This window comes from Phascolarctos cinereus, unplaced genomic scaffold, assembly GCF_003287225.1.
Source record: "Phascolarctos cinereus isolate Bilbo 61053 unplaced genomic scaffold, phaCin_HiC Scaffold_4;HRSCAF=312, whole genome shotgun sequence".
Lineage (NCBI taxonomy): Eukaryota > Metazoa > Chordata > Mammalia > Diprotodontia > Phascolarctidae > Phascolarctos > Phascolarctos cinereus.
Window position 1 is genome coordinate 656,350,701 of NW_027555847.1, and position 20,187 is coordinate 656,370,887.

At 39.2% G+C, this 20,187-nt stretch overlaps 1 gene segment (V, D, J or C); it reads right to left on the reverse strand.

Moving 5' to 3' along the window:
- Window positions 1-1,937: 1,937 nt before the first annotated feature.
- On the reverse strand, window positions 1,938-20,071 carry LOC144456589 (immunoglobulin heavy variable 3-23-like). The segment is given in 2 exon segments: window positions 1,938-2,328; window positions 20,007-20,071. Coding segments are annotated over 2 exon segments (456 nt in total).
- Window positions 20,072-20,187: the final 116 nt, after the last annotated feature.

Here is a 20,187-nt window from a genome sequence, read left to right on the forward strand (position 1 = left end):
ATTTTCTCTGGCTATTCCCCATGTCTGGAAAGATGTCCCTCCTCATTTCCACCTGCTGGTTTCCCTGACTTCTTTTAAGTCCCAACTAAAATCCCATCTTTTACAGGAAGCCTTTCCCAATCCCTCTTAATTCTAGTGCCTTCCCTCTTTTATTTCCTATTTATCCTGTAGACAGCTTGTTTCTGTATATTGTCACTGCCATTAGATCGTGAACTCCTTGAAAACAGGGTCTTTTGCCTCTTTTTATATCTCCAGTACTTAGCACTGTGCCTGGAATATAGTAGGTACTGAATAAATTAACTAATTGACTGATAAACTCCTTCCCAGGATGGATATTATAGCCATACTTCTAGTAAAGCTTTAGCATGCCATCTCAACATTTTTAATGCCTCCATGTATATATGGGGGTGTGTGTGCATATGTGTGTATGTAAATATATATATATATGTACATATATATATATGTATATATATATATATATATATACAGAGAGAGAGAGAGAGAGAGAGAGAACTGCACAGCCAATCTTTGTCTCTCAATTGCCTTTTATTGAGCCTCACACCTTCCCTTGCTCTTCATTTCCCCAGTTTATGCCTATTACACTTTCATGTCTCTGATTCATCAGGACTTATGAGGTCAATGAGGTGACCTGACTATTGGTGCTCTTAGTTGGAATTCTGGGATGTTTCCTACCTAGGAGCTTTTGGATAATCAACACTTTTCCTGGAAGAATGTGACCATCCTTAGGCTCCCTATATTCTCTGTTACTGTTGAAGGGCTATAGGATAGAGATATCCTTCCTGAAAGCTAGTGGCCAGGGGGAGATTTGAGGGTCAAGCCCTCTAGGTGTACTCATTCAGGTCACCATAGCTCTATCCTATGACTTACTCTTACTAATGCAATATATATCCTTCAGGAACTAGTCAGCTACCTAAAAGCATGCTTGATTTCTGGGCACTATTATTATTATTGGGATGGCACTTGTGACAATAAGTATGTGAGATTTCTCATGGTTCCTTGAAAGGAGATCTCTAGTGTCCTCTAAGACTCCCTGTATTGACACTTACAGGGAAGTTTCTAACTCATCCCAGACCAAGAGAATTTAAGACTGTCTTCAGTATCTTGAAGTTTTGCATACAAATTCTCTTTAAAATTGGCACTGGCTGATTGTGCTGGAATTCACAGCCCCCTCATGTTACAGGTCCAAAGAGATGAATGTGTTATAAAGTTGCCCTCCTGGTTCACCGGCTTCCTGTTGTTTGTTGTTGTTGTTAAGTCATGCCCAACTCTTGATGACACCGTTTGGGGTTTTCTTGGCAAAGATACTGGAGTGATTTGCCATTTCCTTCTCCAGCTCATTTTACAAATGAGGGACTGAGGCAAACAGGGTTAAGTGACTTCCCCAGAGTCACACAGCCTGTAAGTGTCTGAGGTCAGATTTGAATTCAGGAAAATGAGTCTGCCTGACTTCAAGCTCAATGCTCTATCCATTGTACCACCTTCCTAGCCCCTCATATATTCTAACTACAGTAGATTCTTCAGAAACAAGGGGCCTGTCACTGATTCAGCACATTCTGAAATGGATTTGCAGGTGTATGGAAAAGCCAAAGTCAGCTTAGCCAATACTAACCAACCTGGCACTCACCCAAGGTTGGTAGATAAGGGGGGCATCAAATAAGAACAAGGCAAGTAGCTAGAGCCATTAGAGGTATGGAAAGGTGGTGAAGGCTAGGAGAGAATCTCTTTTTTCTGCTAGAAAGACAAATAAACACAGCTTGTCTCTGCCCTAGTCTATAAACACACACACCCACACACACGCAGAGGCACATTAGCAGGGTGGATAGTAAGAGGTTTCCCATGCCTGGGTTCATAGAAGAGGCAGGAGCTATGTTCACAGCTCCAGTCTTGGTCCTGTGTCAGGGAGTGCAGGTTTTGTGTCAGGGCCTGGGCCTGGGCCTCAACACGGTGAGTCTCGCACAGTAGTAAATGCCTGAGTCCTCCTTCCGCAGATGGCGCAGAGTCAGTGACACTCTACTGGCATCGTTGTTCCTGGAAATGAAGGCTCTATCCTGAATGTCCCTCCTGTAATCCTGTTTGTCACCTATCCCAGCAGTGATGCTGGCCACAAACTCCTTGGAGCTTCCAGATGGGCTCCAGTGCCAGGAAAAGGAAAAGTCACTAAAGCGGAGGGACCCTGAGACTGTACAGGTCAAGGTCAAGTCCTGGCCCTCATACATCAGTTTGCCTCCTGTCTCCACCAGCTGCACCTGGGCCCAGGACCCTGCAGAGGACACAAGGAAGAAGAAGGTCAACCCCACACTGAGCCCTCTGGAAAGAAAAGCAAGAGGACCAGAATAGAGATACCTGGAAGCTAATGAAAGGCTGAGTCTCACACCCAGGCTGCTCAGGAGAAAAGCCCAAGTAACTGGGGGCAAGGAGACTCTCAGCCACATACCCAGGCCATTGAAGAAGGAAGAATGGGGAACAGAGTAGAATAGGAATATCTGGAAGCTAATTGGAGGTGTAGCTCCACTCACAAGTCCAGGAACGGGGGAGGAAGAGGATGAGGACAGAGATACCTGAGAGATTGTGGAAGAGTAGTCCCAAAAGGTAGGCCCTGGCAAGAGTATTAGGTCTCCTGGTAAACATTTTGCAGACAATAGCAAGTATGGGACAAGTTTCAAGGGGTGAAGTTAGATCCAGGCAACTGTGATCCGGGGTTGATTGTCTGCGTGGATATGATGGAGCAGTCTTTAAAAAGGCAGCTGAGAGCAGTGGTATCAGAAGCCCATCCCCCACCTTGGGGTGGAGAGGACAGGGTGGAGCATGAGAGGAAAACAGAAGTGAGTGTGAAGAGAAGGACTTGCCCCAGCATAACTATGACCATGTGGCTGACTCCCAGCCCCAGTGGTATTTGAATAACCTCCTTCAGTTGCCATTACAGAGCCTGGAGCATCTTCTTTGGTTTGGGGATGAGCAAGGCACAGGCCAACATCCATAAGTGTGCTGAGCAGGTATGTCTGGAGATTCTACCTAAATTTAATTTACAACTTTAGTGTCATGCCAATTAAACTAGGAAAGTGGCATTTTAGAGAACTAGATAAAATAAAAATGAAATTCATCTGCAGGAACAAAAGGTCAAGAATCCCAAAGGGAAATAAGGACACAAAACAGGTACAAAGCAGTCCTACTAGGACCACTAAACAAATCATCTATATGTTCAGTGGTTTTTTAATACAGCCAATTACACTGGCCTTAAAACAGTGTTAATTTCTTTGCTAGAGGCAAAAAAAAAAGCTGTCAAACACAATACTGAAAAATTGGTACCAATGCAGAACAGAGAGACTAAATATTTTATATTTTTCACATACCCTTCTCTCTCTCTCTCTTTCTCTCTCTCTCTCTCTCTCTCTCTCTCTCTCTCTCTCTCTCTCTCTCTCTCTCTCTCTCTCTCTCTCTCTCTCTCTCTCTCTCTCTCTCTCTTTCTCTCTCTCTCTCTCTCTCTCTCTCTTCTTCTCTCTTCTCTCTCTCTCTCTCTCTCTCTCTCTCTCTCTCTCTCTCTCTCTCTCTCTCTCTCTCTTTCTGTCTCTGTCTCTCTCCGTGTCCCTCTGACTCTGTCTTTCTATTGTCATCTCCAATATCAGACATTAACTCCTCTGTTTGATATTCAAAGCCTTTCATAATCTGACATAGCCCCCTACCTTTTTAATCTTAGACCTTACATCCCCACATGTATTCTATGACCTAGTGACACTGGTGTTTCTAGCTCCCGCTTGAACAAGACTCACCATCTACAGACTCCAGACATTTTCTCTGGCTGTCCCCCATGCCTGGAATTTTCTCCCTCTTCACCTCTCCCTCTTATATTCTCCAATCTCTGTCAGTCTTTGAACACGTGTGCTGGCCAGACTAGTCAGAGCCTTTTGCCTCTGCCTTGTTCTTCTATTTTGTTTCTTTCCCCTAACATAGGTGACCAAACAGTGATTATGAGACAGATATCTCCAGCCTTAGAGGCAACCTTCTCAGTTCCCCAGGGTGGGAATATCTGGTCCTTTTCCTCAGTTAGAGCTGACTAGAAGCTGCAGGAGGCACCTGCAACTACATTCTTCTTGTAGATGATCTCCAACAGAAGGATATGCTTCCTGCTGGCCTGGCTCACTAGAGGATAAGAACCTTGTGGGACTTGTGTGTACTGTACAGAGCCAAGGTGAATATTAAATGGTTGTTTGCCTGCCCTCCAAGTGTTTCATGACTTCTTGTTCTACATATTGCTACTGTAGAAGCATATAATAGGAGTTATAAGTCCCTGCTTCATATTTAAGGCTTTGTTAATTCAGGCTTTTCCATAGTGTGTGGCTGCTCAATTGCATAATATCCACAGGAGAACTTTAGAGATAAAAACAGGGGAACTCTGAACCCCAGAACTGTTTTGTGATTATTGGGTAAATGTCCATTGTGTTGGCCTAGGCAGAAACAATGAAGATTATGCAAATGTATTGGTTGATAAACTTCTGTCCAATAGGGCTGCTTGAATGGAGAAAGGTTGTCTAGCTCCCTTGTATTTACTACACACATACACACACACACACACACACACACACACCCCTCAAACTCACATCAGATCAAATAATGCTCAAGAAATTTAGTGAGAAACTACAGTAAGTGATTTCTTCCATTTCAGAAGTGCACAGAAAGTCAGACAACAGCTCACGGGCAATAGGAAAGGAGATCCCTATCAAAGCCAGCCCCAGTGCAAGCAAACAAGACTGTGGTCTCACAGCAGTACTCATCATAGAAGAGTCAAAGACACTTGTGGCCCGTTTTAATTTTCCATTGAGGTCAACAGTGATTAACAGAAAAGCTGCCCAAAGTGCAGCTGCCCCATGCATTGTGTGCAGTAAACAGAGATACCTGGGCTACACAGAAGCAAACAGAACTGTAAGGGGAAAGGAAGGGAGGAGAGAAGCCATAGATCAGTATTTCAGATAACACATTTTTTTAAAGTGTAAGAAAAAATACTGGCAATAGCTTGTCCAGAGGCATTGATAATAGCATGCTCCCATGAGAAATCCCCAGGGAAGTTGTAAATCCACCTGAAACAAAAAGCCTTTGGAAGCCCCAGAAAGCTGCAAGTGTGGCCTAGACCCCAACATACCAGAATTCTGAGCACTTTTTCTAAGATGGGCCCTGAGTATCTAGAACTCTGAACCTCAAAGATTGTGGGGGAGTCATGCCTAACCCTAGAGGAGGTTAGTACAGAAACCCAGTTGACCCAAGGTGAGACCAAGCAGAACTGAAAAACCTATCCAAAAGTGCAGGAGGGAAGTTGGGAGCAGGGAGAGGGAATGGAGATTGGCCTTGGCCTTAGTATCAATTCAGGTACTAAATCTAGAGAGATGGGTTAACCAAAGACAACAACCACTACCAAAAATCACTGTGAAACTAGAGATCTCCCAAAAAAAGGAAAGGGTGGCTTGGTAACAATTGCAACAGAGAATTGAAGAAAAATAAACTATTCATAAGTACTACATGGTTATCTAGGGAAAAAATGGAGCAAGGGATAAAAAATTAAATTAAAGCTCATAAAGGAAGAGTTAGGAGAATAAATAGCTTAGAAGAGGAAATGATAAACTTTATTCAAGTAACAGACTTCCTGGAAACTAGTTAAATGCATGACTGGCCCATGAACCCACACTCCTTATAAGCTTGTGCAAAGTACTCAGCAAATGCAATCCCCATGTGGACTTTGGAGGATATACATGGACATTCTGCAGGGGGCCATCTCCAATTGTCTTGATCTATATCTTGCCACTGGACCCAGACGGCTCTGGAGGAGAAAGTGAGGCTAGTGACTTGGCACAGCCTTCCCTCACTTCAATCCAATTCACTTGCAAGTTATGGCATCATCTTCCTGATGTTATGGTCTTCTTCAAGAAAAAAGGACAAACAAAAACATTCTGCAACCAGTTCCATTAGGCTAACCATTTGATTGCCTGCATAGCCAAATGGGGTGCATTTAAAAGGTACTGCTTAACCATAACCTATCCCTTCTCTCAGTTTGACTTCTTTCTATCCAGTGGCTTTCCAAGGAGAGAAGATAAATGATAGTGTAGGAGTAGAAGCTTCAGGCCCTTCCCATATGAGACCAGCATGTGACCCATGAGTATGAGTCTCAGTTCTTTGCCTTGGCATTTATTATTTCATTGTAACTGAAATAGGTCAGAGATGGAGGTCTGAGAGTAGTGCCCAAGACCGGTTTTGTAGCCAGTCCAGCATCAATGCTCCAAGGAGTGAGAAACAACCTTTGGAACCCAGTGCCTCAGGAGCAGAGGCAGGATCTTGTTCAACAGAGATGCTACAATTGGATACGAACTTAGTACTAATACCATTTTGAAACAGTATGAAGTCTGAGCCCACCTTCCACAGAGACCAAAAGAGTAGTAGAGAGGAGAGTGGGGGAAGGGGATGGGGAGGAGAATCAAGAAAGCTTCCCAATTCCCTCATCCTCCTCTCCCCTCTGACTGGAGGGCTGGAGGGTGGAACATTAAACTCCTCCCAAAGTTTTTCCTTAGAGAGGGCTGGATCTGAACTCTCCACCAGCTTTCCACTTTACATATGCAACTCTGCTTGGTTTGAACCCGAAGGAACATGATGTGCTGTCTATTCCCTGGTCACCCCCATCCCAGTTTTTCCAGCTTCCTTTTGTGTGTTGTCTTCACCCATTGGATTGTAAACTCCTTGAGGTCAGGGACTGTTTTTCTTTTTCTTATTTGTATTCCCAGATTTAATGCCCCCACCCCCACCACCAAAATTCATGTATAATGGAAAGAGTACCAGACTTGGAATCAAGAAAACCTGGATTTGAATCCTGCTTCTGACCACTCACCCTAAAGTTATAAGTGTCAGTAGCCCTCCTTTCCAGGATTTATACATGGTTTAGTGCACCCATTTAAAGTCCACAGGATGAGATCATAGATTTAGAACTGGAAGGGACCATAGAGATCTTCTAGTTCAACCTTCTCATTTTAAAAATGAGGCAACTAAGTACAAAAAGGGTTAAATGAGTTGCCCAAAGTCCCACATAGGGGTGCACTGGAGCCTGCTTGTAGAGAGTAGATTGTTAAATTTTCAGTGTGATCATTTATACTTTGGAAACTGGCAAATGCTACAAATCAGGACTTGATTTATCTAGACTTCAGAAAGTTGTGGAGAAAATGTTAATAATATAGATTAAAATGAAAAGTTTATCTTGTGTTTTCAGAGAGCTGGTTGTTGAATATTTATCAGCAGAACCCTGGTCACACATCTAGTAAGTGTCTAGGGCACAATTGCTTCTCCCATAAATGACATAGATCCCATGTATCAGCATCTCCAATTAAAGAGATGCTATTTTATCTCATTAGGATTAACTATAAACTTCTTTTTTCAAGCAATTAAGCCCTTCACAACTCCAACCTAGCTTTCCATGTTGATTACACATTACTCCTCTCATGTACTTTATGCTTCAATCAAACCCACTGACTTACTGTTCTTTATACATAACATGAGATCTTCCCCCTCTCCTTTTCCCTTTGTGCTTTTACACTGGAGAGTTCCCATTTCTGGAATGCTCTCCCTCCTTACCACCACCTCTTGGAACCCCTAGCTCTTTTTAATGCTCAACTCAAGAGATTCCTCTTTCAAGTGGCCTTTCTTGAGTCCTTCAGGTTTTATTCCCCTGACAATCACCTTTTTTATATATATCTTGTACTCATTAATCCATGAACTCATCGAATACACCTAATAGAAGGTAAGTTCTTTTAGGGCAGGTAGGAACTATCTCACTCTTTTTTTTGTATTTTTATCACCTAGAACAGCTCCTAATACATTTTGTTGTTGTTGCTGAGTTGTTTCAGTCATGTCTGACTTTTTGTGTCTCTATTTGGGGTTTTCTTGGCAAAGATATGGGATTGGTTTGCCATTTCCTTCTCCAGTTCATTTTCAGATGAGGAAACAGGCAAATAGGGTTAAGTGACTTACTCAGGGTCACATAGCTAGTAAGTGTCTGAGGCCAGATTTGAACTCAGGAAGATGAGTCTTCCTGACTCCAGGCCCCACACTATCTACTGCGCTACCTAGTTAGTACAAAATAGAGGCTTAATACAGACAGTTCTCACTTTATGTAATTGTACAGACCAGCAGACTTCTATGTACAGTGATTTTTATGTAATGTGAAAGCAGGAGGAGGAACATGGAGACAGGACCAGCTACCTGGAGGGGGACCAGACAGAACCAAAAGGAAGAATACTCAAGGTAAGACAGGGGCACAGACAGGGGAGGACAGGCAACACTCCAGGGCTGGGGAAAGAAACAGGATACTTGAGCATGGATGGATGGAAGACAAATAAGAGGAGGCTGGACATGAGTTGGGTGGGCCGAGCAGAGCAAAGTTCCTCTCTCTCAGCACTGAGGTCTCAAGCCAAGCCCCTAATGCCTGCACAATGTCAGTTTGTCTGGGAGTACATTCTTATGCTTTTACTTGAAGGTGTTGGGGGGGGTAGTTTGTGGGGGGAAATGGGGGTGTGCTAAGCTGAGGGGCAGGAGAAGAGAGGGAAAGAGAGGGGGAGAGGGGGAGAGAGAGAGAGAGAGAGAGAGAGAGAGAGAGAGAGAGAGAAAACATAGTACTATAAGATAAAGCTAGCACAGGTGGGTTTTTGTTTTTTGGGGGGGGTTGTTTGTTTGTTTGTTTGTTTTTTCCCTAGGCAATTGGGGTTAAGTGACTTGCCCACGGTCACACAGCTAGTAAGTGTCAAGTGTTTGGTCTGAGGCCAGATCTGAACTCAGGTCCTCCTGACTTCAGTGCTGGTGCTCTATCCACTGGGCCACCTAGCTGCCCCTCAGGTGGGTTTTTTAAGAATGCTAATTTCTTTCAGAGCTATTTATGTGAAGTCAAATTTGAGTAACGTGAATTTAAGTAAAGCAAACACTGTAAATATTTGTAGGTTGATTGATTAGGATTCACATGACATAGTGTACACCCAGGACTCACAAAGGATTAGTGTCTCACCTTCTACCCACCCCACGGGTGGTTCACATAGGCCAGTAACCCCCTTTTATAGGTCACAGCCTCCCTCCAAAGCTCAGACAGATAAATGTCCCAATGCCCACCTCATATATCGCTCAATAACCACATTGTCTCCCCCAGGGCTCATATTGCCTAATCATCTAATATTTATACCCCTCAGTTTCTTCAGTTGTTGAGTATAGAGATTGGATTAGATGAACTCTAAAGTCTTTCAGCTGTAAATCTAAGATCCTGTGATCCTTTCAATCACCCTTCTGAGGTTCACATCCTCAGAGTTGTCTTGGTTCTTCATTCTCTCTCCCTCCCTAAATCCATCACTTGCTAAGGTTCCACCTCCCCAACATCTCTCTCATCCTTCCCCTTCTCTCCAGTCACACAGTCACTTCCCTAGTTGAGGCCCTCATCACCTCTTGCCTTAACTATTGCAATAGCCTCCTAATTGGATCCCTGGCTCCCAGTCTCTCCACTTTATAACCCATTCTCCACACAGCTGCCAGAGTAATCCTCCTAAATCACAGAGCTGACCATGTCATTTCCCTGACCAAAAATCTCCTTTGCCTATAGGAAGAATTTAAGGCCTTCCATAATGTGGCTCCAATATACCCCTTTAGCTTTATTTTATACTCAGCTTCCTTTCATAAGCTCCTCATTCCAACTATGCTAGGAGTAATATTGCTCTGTCACATAGGCTGAGCTAGCTTTTTCTAAGGACTGACTCCATGAAAAAACAACACGAGTTTTTCCTTAAAAAGTTGTGAAGCCATCTTCAACACTTAACTGACTCAAAGGACTAAGATTCCCACTGTTGATACAGCTCCCTGGTAGCCTAATTATAAAAGCTAGTCAGGCTAAGGAAAAAAAATATCAAGAAAAGGGACAAAATTGGGGTAACAAGGCATGTGAGCTATGAAATAACTCTCATCTAAGTTACCAATGATCTCTTTTTTAAATTATATTTTATTATTTGGAGCTGTTTTGACAATTATATGCCAACTGACAATCTAAATGAAATGGATAATTATTTGTAAAAAGATAAATTGCCCAGACTAACTGAAAAGGAACTAGGAAATACTTAGAAAAAGAAACTAAACAAGCCAAAAATGAACTCTCAAAGAAAAAAAATCTCAGGACTGTACAGATTGACAAGTGAATTCTACCAAACATTTTTTAAAAATTAATTCCAATACTACATAAACTATTTGAAAAAATAAATAAAGAAGGAGCCCTTTCAAGTTCCTACTATGTCACAAATATGGTAAAGCAGGGATGGCAAAAACAGAAAGAAAACTATGTATTAATTTCCCCAATTAGTATTGATGCAAACATTTTAAATAAAATACTAACAAGAAGATTACAGTAATATTTCACAAAGATTAGACACTAGGGTCAGATTGGATTTATATCAGGAATATAGTCAATCTTAGGAAAACAATCAGCATAATTGATTAATAACAAAAACAATAAAATCATATTATTTTATCAATAGATGCATAAAAAGCTTTTGACAAATACGATATCTATTCCTATTAAAAACTACAAAGCGAAGCAGCTAGGTGGTGTAGTGGATAGAGTAGCAGCCCTGGAATCAGGAGGACCTGAGTTCAAATCTGAACTCAGATATTCACCACTTACTAGCTGTGTGACCCTGGGCAAGTCACTTAACCTCAATTGCCTTGCCAAAAAACAAACAAAACAAAGACTAGAAAGTGTAGGAATAAATGAAGCTTTTCTTAAAATGATAAGTAGCATCTATCTAAAACTAAGAACAAGTATTATTTGTAATACAGATAGATGAAAAGCTTTCCCAGTACTATCAGGCAAAGATGTTCATTATCACCATTATTATTCAATATTGTACTAGAAATGCTAGCTATAGCTTTTTGTTTTGTATATCAAACAAGAAAATGAAATTAAAGGAATAAGAACAGGCAATGAGGAAACAAAACTATCACCTTTTGCAGATGATATGGTAGTATACTTAAAGAACACTAAAGAATAAACTAAAAAAACTAGTTAAAATATTTAATAACCTTAGCAAAATTGTAGGTCATTAAAATAAACCCACATGAATCATCAGCATTTCTATACATTACCAATAAAGTTCAGCAGCAAGAGACAGAAAGAAAAATTCCATTTAAAATAGCAATGAACAATATAAAATACTTGGAAGTCTACTTGCCAAGACACACATAAGAATTATATGAACAAAGTTACAAAACACTTTTCATGCAAATAAAGATAGATCTAAATACCTGGAGAGATATTCATTGCTCATGGGTAGGCTGAGCCAATGTAATGAAAATAACATTACCTAAATTAATGGACTTACTCAGTGCTGTACCAATCAAACAATCAAAGAATTATTTTATAGAGCTAGAAAATAATCACAACAAACTTCATCTGGAAGAAGAAAAAAATCAAGAAAATCAAGGTAATCAATTTTTTAAAAAGTGAAAAAAGGTGGCCTAGCACTACCATATTTCAAATTATACTACAAAGTAGTAATCATCAAAACAATCTGATGCTAGATAAGAAATAAAGTGATAGATCAATGAAATAGATAGATATACAATATAAAGAAGTAAATGACCACAGTAACCTAGTTTGTGATAACCTCAAAGATCGCAGCTTTTGGGACAAAAACTCACTATTCAACAACAACAAAAAAAACCTGCTGAGAAAACTGGAAAGCAATCTGGCAGAAACTAGGCATAGACCAACATCTTACACCGTATACCAAAATAAGCTCAAAATGGGAATACAATTTAGACATAAAGGATAAAATCATAAGTAAATTAGAGGAGCATAGAAAAATTATCTGTCAAATCTATGGATAATGGAAGAGTTCATGACCAAACAAAAGAGAGAATCACACGAGGTAAAATGGATAATTCTGATTACATTAAATTTAAGAGCTTTTGCACAAACAGAACCAATACAGCCAAAAATTAGAAGAAAAGCAGGAAACTGGGGGGTGGGGTGGGGAGAGAGGGATTTTACAGCAAATTTCTTTGATAAAGGCCATGTTTCTCAAAAATATAGGGAACTGAGCCAAATTTTAAAAAAAAATAAGAACTGATAAAAATGATAAATGGTCAAGGGATATGAACAGGCAATTTTCAGACAAAAAAATCAAAGCTATCAATAATCATATAAAAAATGTTCTCAATGACTAATAATTACAGAAGTGAACATTAAAACAGCTCTGACAGAAAATAAAAATACTGGAGGAAATGTGGAAAAATAGGGACACACTAATGCACTGTTGGTAGAGTTGTGAACTGGTCCAGTCATTTTGGAGAACAGTTTGGAACTATGCCCAAAGCACTATAAAACCATGCATACCATTTGATCCAGCAATACTCCTACTAGGTGTATATCCCAAAGAGAACAAAGGAAAAAGAAAAAGATCTATATGTACAAAAATATTTATAGGAGGTCTTGTTGCAGTGACAGAGTTGGAAACTGAGAAGATGCTCATAAGGGGAATGGCTGAACAAACTGTAGTATATGATTGTGATGAAATACTGTTGTGCTGTAAAAAAATAATGATGGAGATGGTTTCAGAAAAACTTGGACAGATTTATATGAGCTGATACAAAGGCAAGTAAGCAGAACTAAGAAAACATTATACAAAGTAATAGAAATGTTGTAACAGTAATCAACTATGAAAGACTGAGCTGCTCTGATCAACACTTATTCACAACAATTCTAAAGGACTCAAGATGAAAAATGCAATCCACCTCCAGAGAGAGAACTGATGAACTCTGAGCGCATATTGAAGCATATTTTTTCTCACTTTATTTTTCTTGCTTTTTTGCAACATAGCTAATGTGGAAATATGTTTTGTGTAACCTTATATGTATAATGAATATAGTATTTCTTACCTACTCAATGAATAGGAGTGGGGTGGAGGGAGAGAAAAAATTTGGAACTGAAAATAAAAATTAAAAGTAAATACATACTTTAAAATTATATTTGATTTGTTTCAATCAACAAAAATTTGCCTTCTCATCCTCCCTGCCAACTCCTTCCCAAACTGAAAACAAAAGAAAAACAAAACCCATTACAAACATATATAGTCAATCAAAACAAGTGTCCACATCAGTCATATCCAAAAAAAAAATTGTTTCATTCTGTGCTCTGAGTCCTTCACCTTTTTATCAGGAAGTGGGTAACATATTTCATCATTAGTTCTCCGGAATCATGGTTGATCATTATGCTAAGAGTTCCTAATTCTTTTTAAATGGTTTGTCTGTACCATATACTAATTGTGTAAATTGTTTATACAAGTCTTCCCAGATTTCTCTGAAACCCTCTGCGTCATTTCTTTCAGCACAATATTATCTCATTACATTTATATACTACAACTTGTCCAGCCATTCTTCAATATACAGTCACCCTCTCAGATCTCCACTCTTTGATATGTCAAAAAGAGCTGCAAATTTTTTTGTGCTTCCTTAGTTAGAGCTTGCTTTGCTTAGGATTAATCCTTGCTTTAATCTACTTTCACTCTAATTCCCCATTCTCTTTTCCTTCTTCCTTCCTATTTTCTTTTTGAGTGAAATATATCTCTGTACCCATCTGTGTGTATATATTCTTTCTTCCTTTGACCAGTTCAGATGAGAGTTCAGCTGCTCTCCCTACTCCTTCTCCTTTTTTATATAGATGTTAATTTATAAATCCTGATTACATGACCTAATTTTCCCTAACCTTCCTTTCCCTTGCCCCATACTGTATTCCTCTTCCCCCTATACTTCCATTCTTCTCTTAAAATCATCAATATATAATAAAACCATTCCAAGACCATGTCTAATTAAACTCCTTCTATAATTCTTGATGATGGTAGGGTTCAGAGGGGACATATGTATCAATTCTCCCCATATTAGAATGTAAGCATTTAATCCTTGTTTAGTCCTTTTATCATTATTCATTCATGTTTATCTTTTTAAGTCTCCTGTTGATGTTTTATGTTTGAATTTCAAGGCTTCTACACAGCTGTGGTGTTTTCATCAGGAATGCTTGGAAGTCATCTATTTCATTAATGGTCTTTTTCCCTCCTATAACATTAATACTAAGTTTTGCTGGTAAGATATTCTTAGTTATCAGCTTATATTCTTTGCCTTCTGGAATATTGTATTCTAAGTTCTCTGTTCCTTTAAAGTACTGGTGTTAAATCATATGTGAGCCTGACTGTGGCTCCTTGGGACTTGAATTCTTTCTGGATATTTGCAATATTTTCTTTGACCTGGAAATTGAATTCTGGCTACGATGTTCTTGGGAATTTTTATTTAGGGGTTTCTTTTAAGAAGTGAATAGTGATTCTATTCCCACTTTGCCCTCTGGTTCTAAGAAATTTGGGCTATTTTCTTTTAAGATTTCTTTGGGGTAAGTTCTTTTTTTGGTCATGGCATTCAGATAGCCCAATGACTTTCAAATTTCTTCTCCTCGATCCGTTTTCCAAATCAGTAATTTTTGCTATATCTTATATTTTCTTCTTTTTTTCAACCTCTTGACTTTGTTTTAATATTTGTTATTGCTTCATGAAGTCATTGGCTTTTATTTGATTCATTCTAATTTTTAACGATTTTGTCACTTGGGCAAGATTTTTTTTTTATCCTATGCCACGCTGTTAATTTCCAATTCTTTCCTTCATAACTCTCATTTCTTTTCCAGTTTTTTTCTCTAGCATTCTTATTTCCTTTAAAATCCTTAAAGTGCTATATAAATGCTAATCATTATTAGCTCTGCATTGGCTGATGCCTAATGACTCCTCAAGCAAAGCAATAGAAAGGTATTCAACATACAATGTGAATCAGCTATGGAACAGCTATTTATTTTGAACACACAAAAGAAATGTTTGACACAAAAGCCCCACACAAACACACACTGAAAAGAATTAAGCAATCCGTTACTTATAATCACTCCTATGCTCTCCTGGGAAGTTAAAGTTTAAACGTCAGAACATGATGCATTTCATAGGACTGCTGACTAGGCGTCTCATTGCTTTTGATCTTCATTCTTGAAGAGGACTGTGGCATCAGGAAGGTGATGTCATGACTTGTTAGTGAATTGGATTTAAGTGAGGGTGAGCTGTGCAAAGTCACCAGCCTCACTTTCTCCTCTGGAGCCATCTGGGCAAACTATAAATCAGGATGACTAGAGATGGCCCTGGGTGCAGTGGGAGACCTTGGTCTTTTTAAGCTAAGGTCTTTCCCAGGACTCATTTTGACTGAGGCAACACCATTCAGTGATTAAGGCTAGGTAAGAAATGAGACAAAGAATGGCCTCTTCTACCTAGTGAAAAAAAAATCAATCTGGGAGGGGAGGACCCTCAGGGTTTCTGGACAAAACAGAAACAATCACTATCTACATTCACTCTGAGTCTTCAGGGCCCAAACAATGACCACAAAGTGGGGATTGGAATAGGACCTATTGTTGGACAATCAATGAGAACCAGAATGAATAGGGTTTAAGGCATGGTCTTGAAGAAAGAAATCTAGCCCATAAACCCCAAGATATTTTTAGAGGTTTCAAAGATCAAAATTTTTGTTCCTTTGGACAGACCACCTATAGCAAAGGGGGAAAGGAAAGAAAAATGGAAAGGGAAAGGGAAAGGGAAAGGAAAAGGGAAGATCAGGACAGGACAGGAAAGGAAAGGAGAGGAAAGGAGAGGAGAGGAGAAAAGAGGGGAGAGGAAGGGAGGGGAGGAGAGGGGAGAGGAAGGGAAGAGAGGAGCTGTATTGCTCAACTTTGAACTGGCCAATTAGGTCCCCAGTGGGGCAGTCCAAACTACTCACAGGTTGTCATTTGTCCTTCATTGTGGAAGAGGACCACAGCATCAGGATTTGCAAGTGAGTTGGATTTAAGTGAGGGAGGGCTGTGCAAAGTCACCAGCCTCACTTTCTCCTCCAGTCATCTGGGTCCAGTGGCAAGATATAAATCAGGATGACTGGAGGTGGCCCCCCTGAATAGACATCTCACAGTTGACCTCAAGGAGGTCTCTTTCAAGGTAGATGACCTGCCTGGCAAGCCAGGCTTGGATTCATTCTCTTCTTTACAATTGTCTTCTCTGGTCCAGAAACTCCATCTTCTACTAGGCTCTGACCAATGGACCCAGATCTCCAATATCGCAAACTCATGGGCTCGCCTTCAAGATTTTGAACACTGTTCAGCATCACCCATGATAAGGCAAAAAATAAATAAATAAAGCAGAAAAGGTCACCAGATACCCTAGCTCAAGCTCATCTTGAATTCCTCCTGCTCTCACTGTCAGCCTTCTCCCTCAATCCAGGGATAGACGTGAATAGTGCTGACAGAGTCTTCAGACTAGACAGGAAGAGAAGAGGGAACCGAGGATGGGCAATCCCCTTTCAAAGATCCATTGAGTCGGCAGTACTTCTGCCGAGTTACTAATAAAGGATTGCTTTGTCACATCCAAAGCACCTAAGACCCTTCAGTACTGAATCACACATAGCTGGCAAGAAGCAGTCAGGAGTTTTAACGCCCCCAAAGCGTCCATATGAGCACATGTGGCAGATTAGAAACAGGCAGGGTAGCTCTAGGCACACCCTGTTATAACTCTATCTGTCAAGAGCAGCACTATCCTTCCAGTTACCTAAGTTTACAACCTCAGAGTTATCTTCAGTTCCTTATTCTACCTCACTCCATTAATTGATAATCAATTAGCTAGCGAGTCCTATCGATTTTATCTCTGTCACGTCTCTAGCATTCATCCATTTCCTCTGCTCGCATGGCCTTGACCCTAGTTCAGGCCATCATCACCTCTTACCTGGATTATTGCAGTGGTCTCCTAAGTGGTCTCCCCTCCTCAAATCTTTCCCCTTTCCAATGCATCCTCCACACAGTACCAAAGTGATTTCTTAAAATACAGATCTGATCATGTCACTCCCCTACTCAGTAAAGTTCTGTGCTTCATTATTGTATGCAGATCAAACTATTCTATTTAGTGTTTAAAGTCTTCATAATATGGCTCCAACCTGCCTTTCTAGCTTGTTATACACAATCCCCCTTCACATACTCTGTTGTTTGGTCAAACTGACCTTGCTAATCTTTACACAAAACATCCCATCTTCATTTGTTTGTACACAATGTCTTCCATGTCTTCTAAGGAGTACATTCCCCATTAGACTATGAACTCCTTGAAAGTAGGTACTGGTTTTTACTTTTCTTTTTTATACCTAGTGCTTAGCACAAAGCCTGGCACCATAGCAGGCAGTTAACAATTGAGTAACTTGTAAGCTGATACAGCAAGCTTTGAGTGCCACCTCGTGGCTTTCATAGATATAGCAGCCCTCATAACTATTCAAGACACTAAAAATATGGGCTACATCCCTTGGGGGCAGGGCCCACTCCAATGTAGGACCTTTTTTTGTGTACATATTGTGCCTCACACTCCAAATAGAATGTAAGCTCCTTGAGGGCAATGACTATTTTCTTTTTGTTATTTTCTTAATCCCCAGCATCTAGAGCAGCACCCTATACATATGTGACAGAAGCTATGGTGACAAAAAGGCAAAATTTATTTTTCAGATCATAAGACAAAATTAGAATTAAACAGCAATAATATTAGCAAAAATTAATAAACTACACACAAATTCTTAAATCACTTACTAACCAATGATTAAGTTAAAGAAGAAAGATAATAGATTATTTTAACATGTTTTATTCATGACTTGTTTTTACATCCCATGTCAGTACCATCAATGAACTCTCTCCTTTATAACAAAGAATAACAATTAAACAAAAGCATAAAATGTAACAACTATATCTGATAATATATACAATATTCTGCCCTGGATTAGGTATACAAGACACAAGAGTAAATGACTAAAGTAATCTAGTTCGATAAACACAAAGACTCCAGTTTCTGGGATAAGAACTCCCTATTTGACAAAAACTGCTGGGAAAACTGGAAAATAGTATGACAGAAACTAGGCAAAGACCAACATTTCACACCTTATACCAAGATAAGTTCAAAATGGGTACATGATTTAAACATAAAAGATAATACCACAAGCAAATTAGGAGAGCAAGGAATAGTTTACCTGTCAGATTTATAGAGAAGAAAGAATTTATGATCAAACAAGAGATACAGAATATTGTTAAATTCAAAATGGATAATTTTGATTACATTAAATTAATTTCTTTCTAGCATTTATCACAATATATGGTACAGAATAAGTTTTAATAAATATTTTTTATTAGTAACAGAGAGTGGGAATCAGGGAAGGGGACATATTTTGTTAAGATAAAAATATCCTATGATTTTGATTACATTAAATTTAAAAGGTTTTGCACAAACAAAGCCAATGTAACCAAGATTTAAAGGGAAGCAGAAAGCTGGGAAACAATTTTTACAGCCAGTGTCTCTGATGAAGGCCTCATTTCTAAAATATATAGAGAACTGAGTCAAATTTATAAGAATACAAGCCATTCTCCAATTGATAAATGGTCAAAGGATATGAACAGGCAGCTTTCAGATGAACAAATTAAAGCTATCTATAGTCATATGAAAAAATGCTCTAAATCACTATTGATTAGAGAAATGCAAATTAAAACAACTCTGAGGTACCACATCACACATATCAGATTGGCTAACATGACAAAATAGAAAATTATAAATGTTGGAGAAGATGTGGGAAAATTAGAACACTAATGCATTGTTGGTGGAGTTGTGAAATGATCCAAACATTCTGGAGAGCAATTTGGAACTATGCCCAAAGGACTATAAAAATGTGCACACCCTTTAACCCAGAAATACCACTTCTAGGTCTGTACTCCAAAGAGATCATAAAAATGGGGAAAAGGGCCACATGTACAAAAATATTTATAGCAAAAAAACTGGAAATTGAGGGGATGCCCATCACTTCGGGAATGGCTGAACAAGTTGTGGTGCATGAATGTAATGGAATACTATTGTTTTATAAGAAATGATGAGCAGGCAAAAGACTTGGAAAGACTTACGTGAACTGATGCTGAGTGAGTGAACAGAACCAGGAGAATATTGTACACAGTAACAGCAACATTGTGCAATAATCAACTATGATTGACTTAGCTCTTCAAAGGGTATAAATCAGAGAAATAGAAGATTATGTACAAAAATATAAGCTGCCAAAATTGAAATGACAGAAAATGAATAATTTAAGTAGATCAATCTTAGAGGAAGAAATAAGACAAGTCACCAAAGTAGTGTTACACACACAAAAAAAAAATGGTCCAGATGGTTTCACAGTACAGTTTTTTCAAACTTCCCAGAACCAAATAATGCCTTTGATGCACAGATATTCATAATTATAGAGAAAGGTGAAATATCACCTTTTATGGGGCAAATTTTTAAACCACACACAAATAACACAAAAAAAGAAAATAGACCAATTTCATGAATGATTATAGATGTAAAAAAAACTAAAAATATTAGCTAATAGAAAAGTAGACATCATGACCACATGGGGTACCTATACCAAGAATGCGAAGTGGGCTCAACTACATAAAAACTACACCATAAATAAATAAATAAATAAATAAATATATATATATATATATATATATATATATATATATATATATATATATATATATCTCCTCATCTAATCCATCCATCCCTACTAGCTATCATCTTATCTTTCCTCCCTTTCCTGACTAAAATCCCAGAGATGGTTGTCTATAATCAGTGCCCCTACTTCTTTTCTCTTACTCTCTTCTGAACTCAGCAGTCTGACTTCTGACCTCATTATTCAACTGAAACTGTTCTTTCCAAAGTTACCAATGATCCATTAATCACCAAATATAATGACTTTTTCTCAAATCTCATCCTTCTTGACCTCCCTACAGCCTTTGATACTATTGAACACTTTATTCTCTTTGGTTCTCTTTTCTCTCTAGGTTTTCACAACCCTGTGTCTCCTGGTCTTCCTCTTACCTGTCTGACCGCTTCTTCACAGTCTCCATTGCTAAATCTTTATCCAGGTCATTCTCACTATGCATGTCCCCCTAGGCTCTGTCCTGGACCCACTTCTCTCTCTAATCTTTCACTTTCTAATCTCATCCACTGGATTCAATCATCATCTTTATATTGATGATTCCCAAATTTATTTATCCAG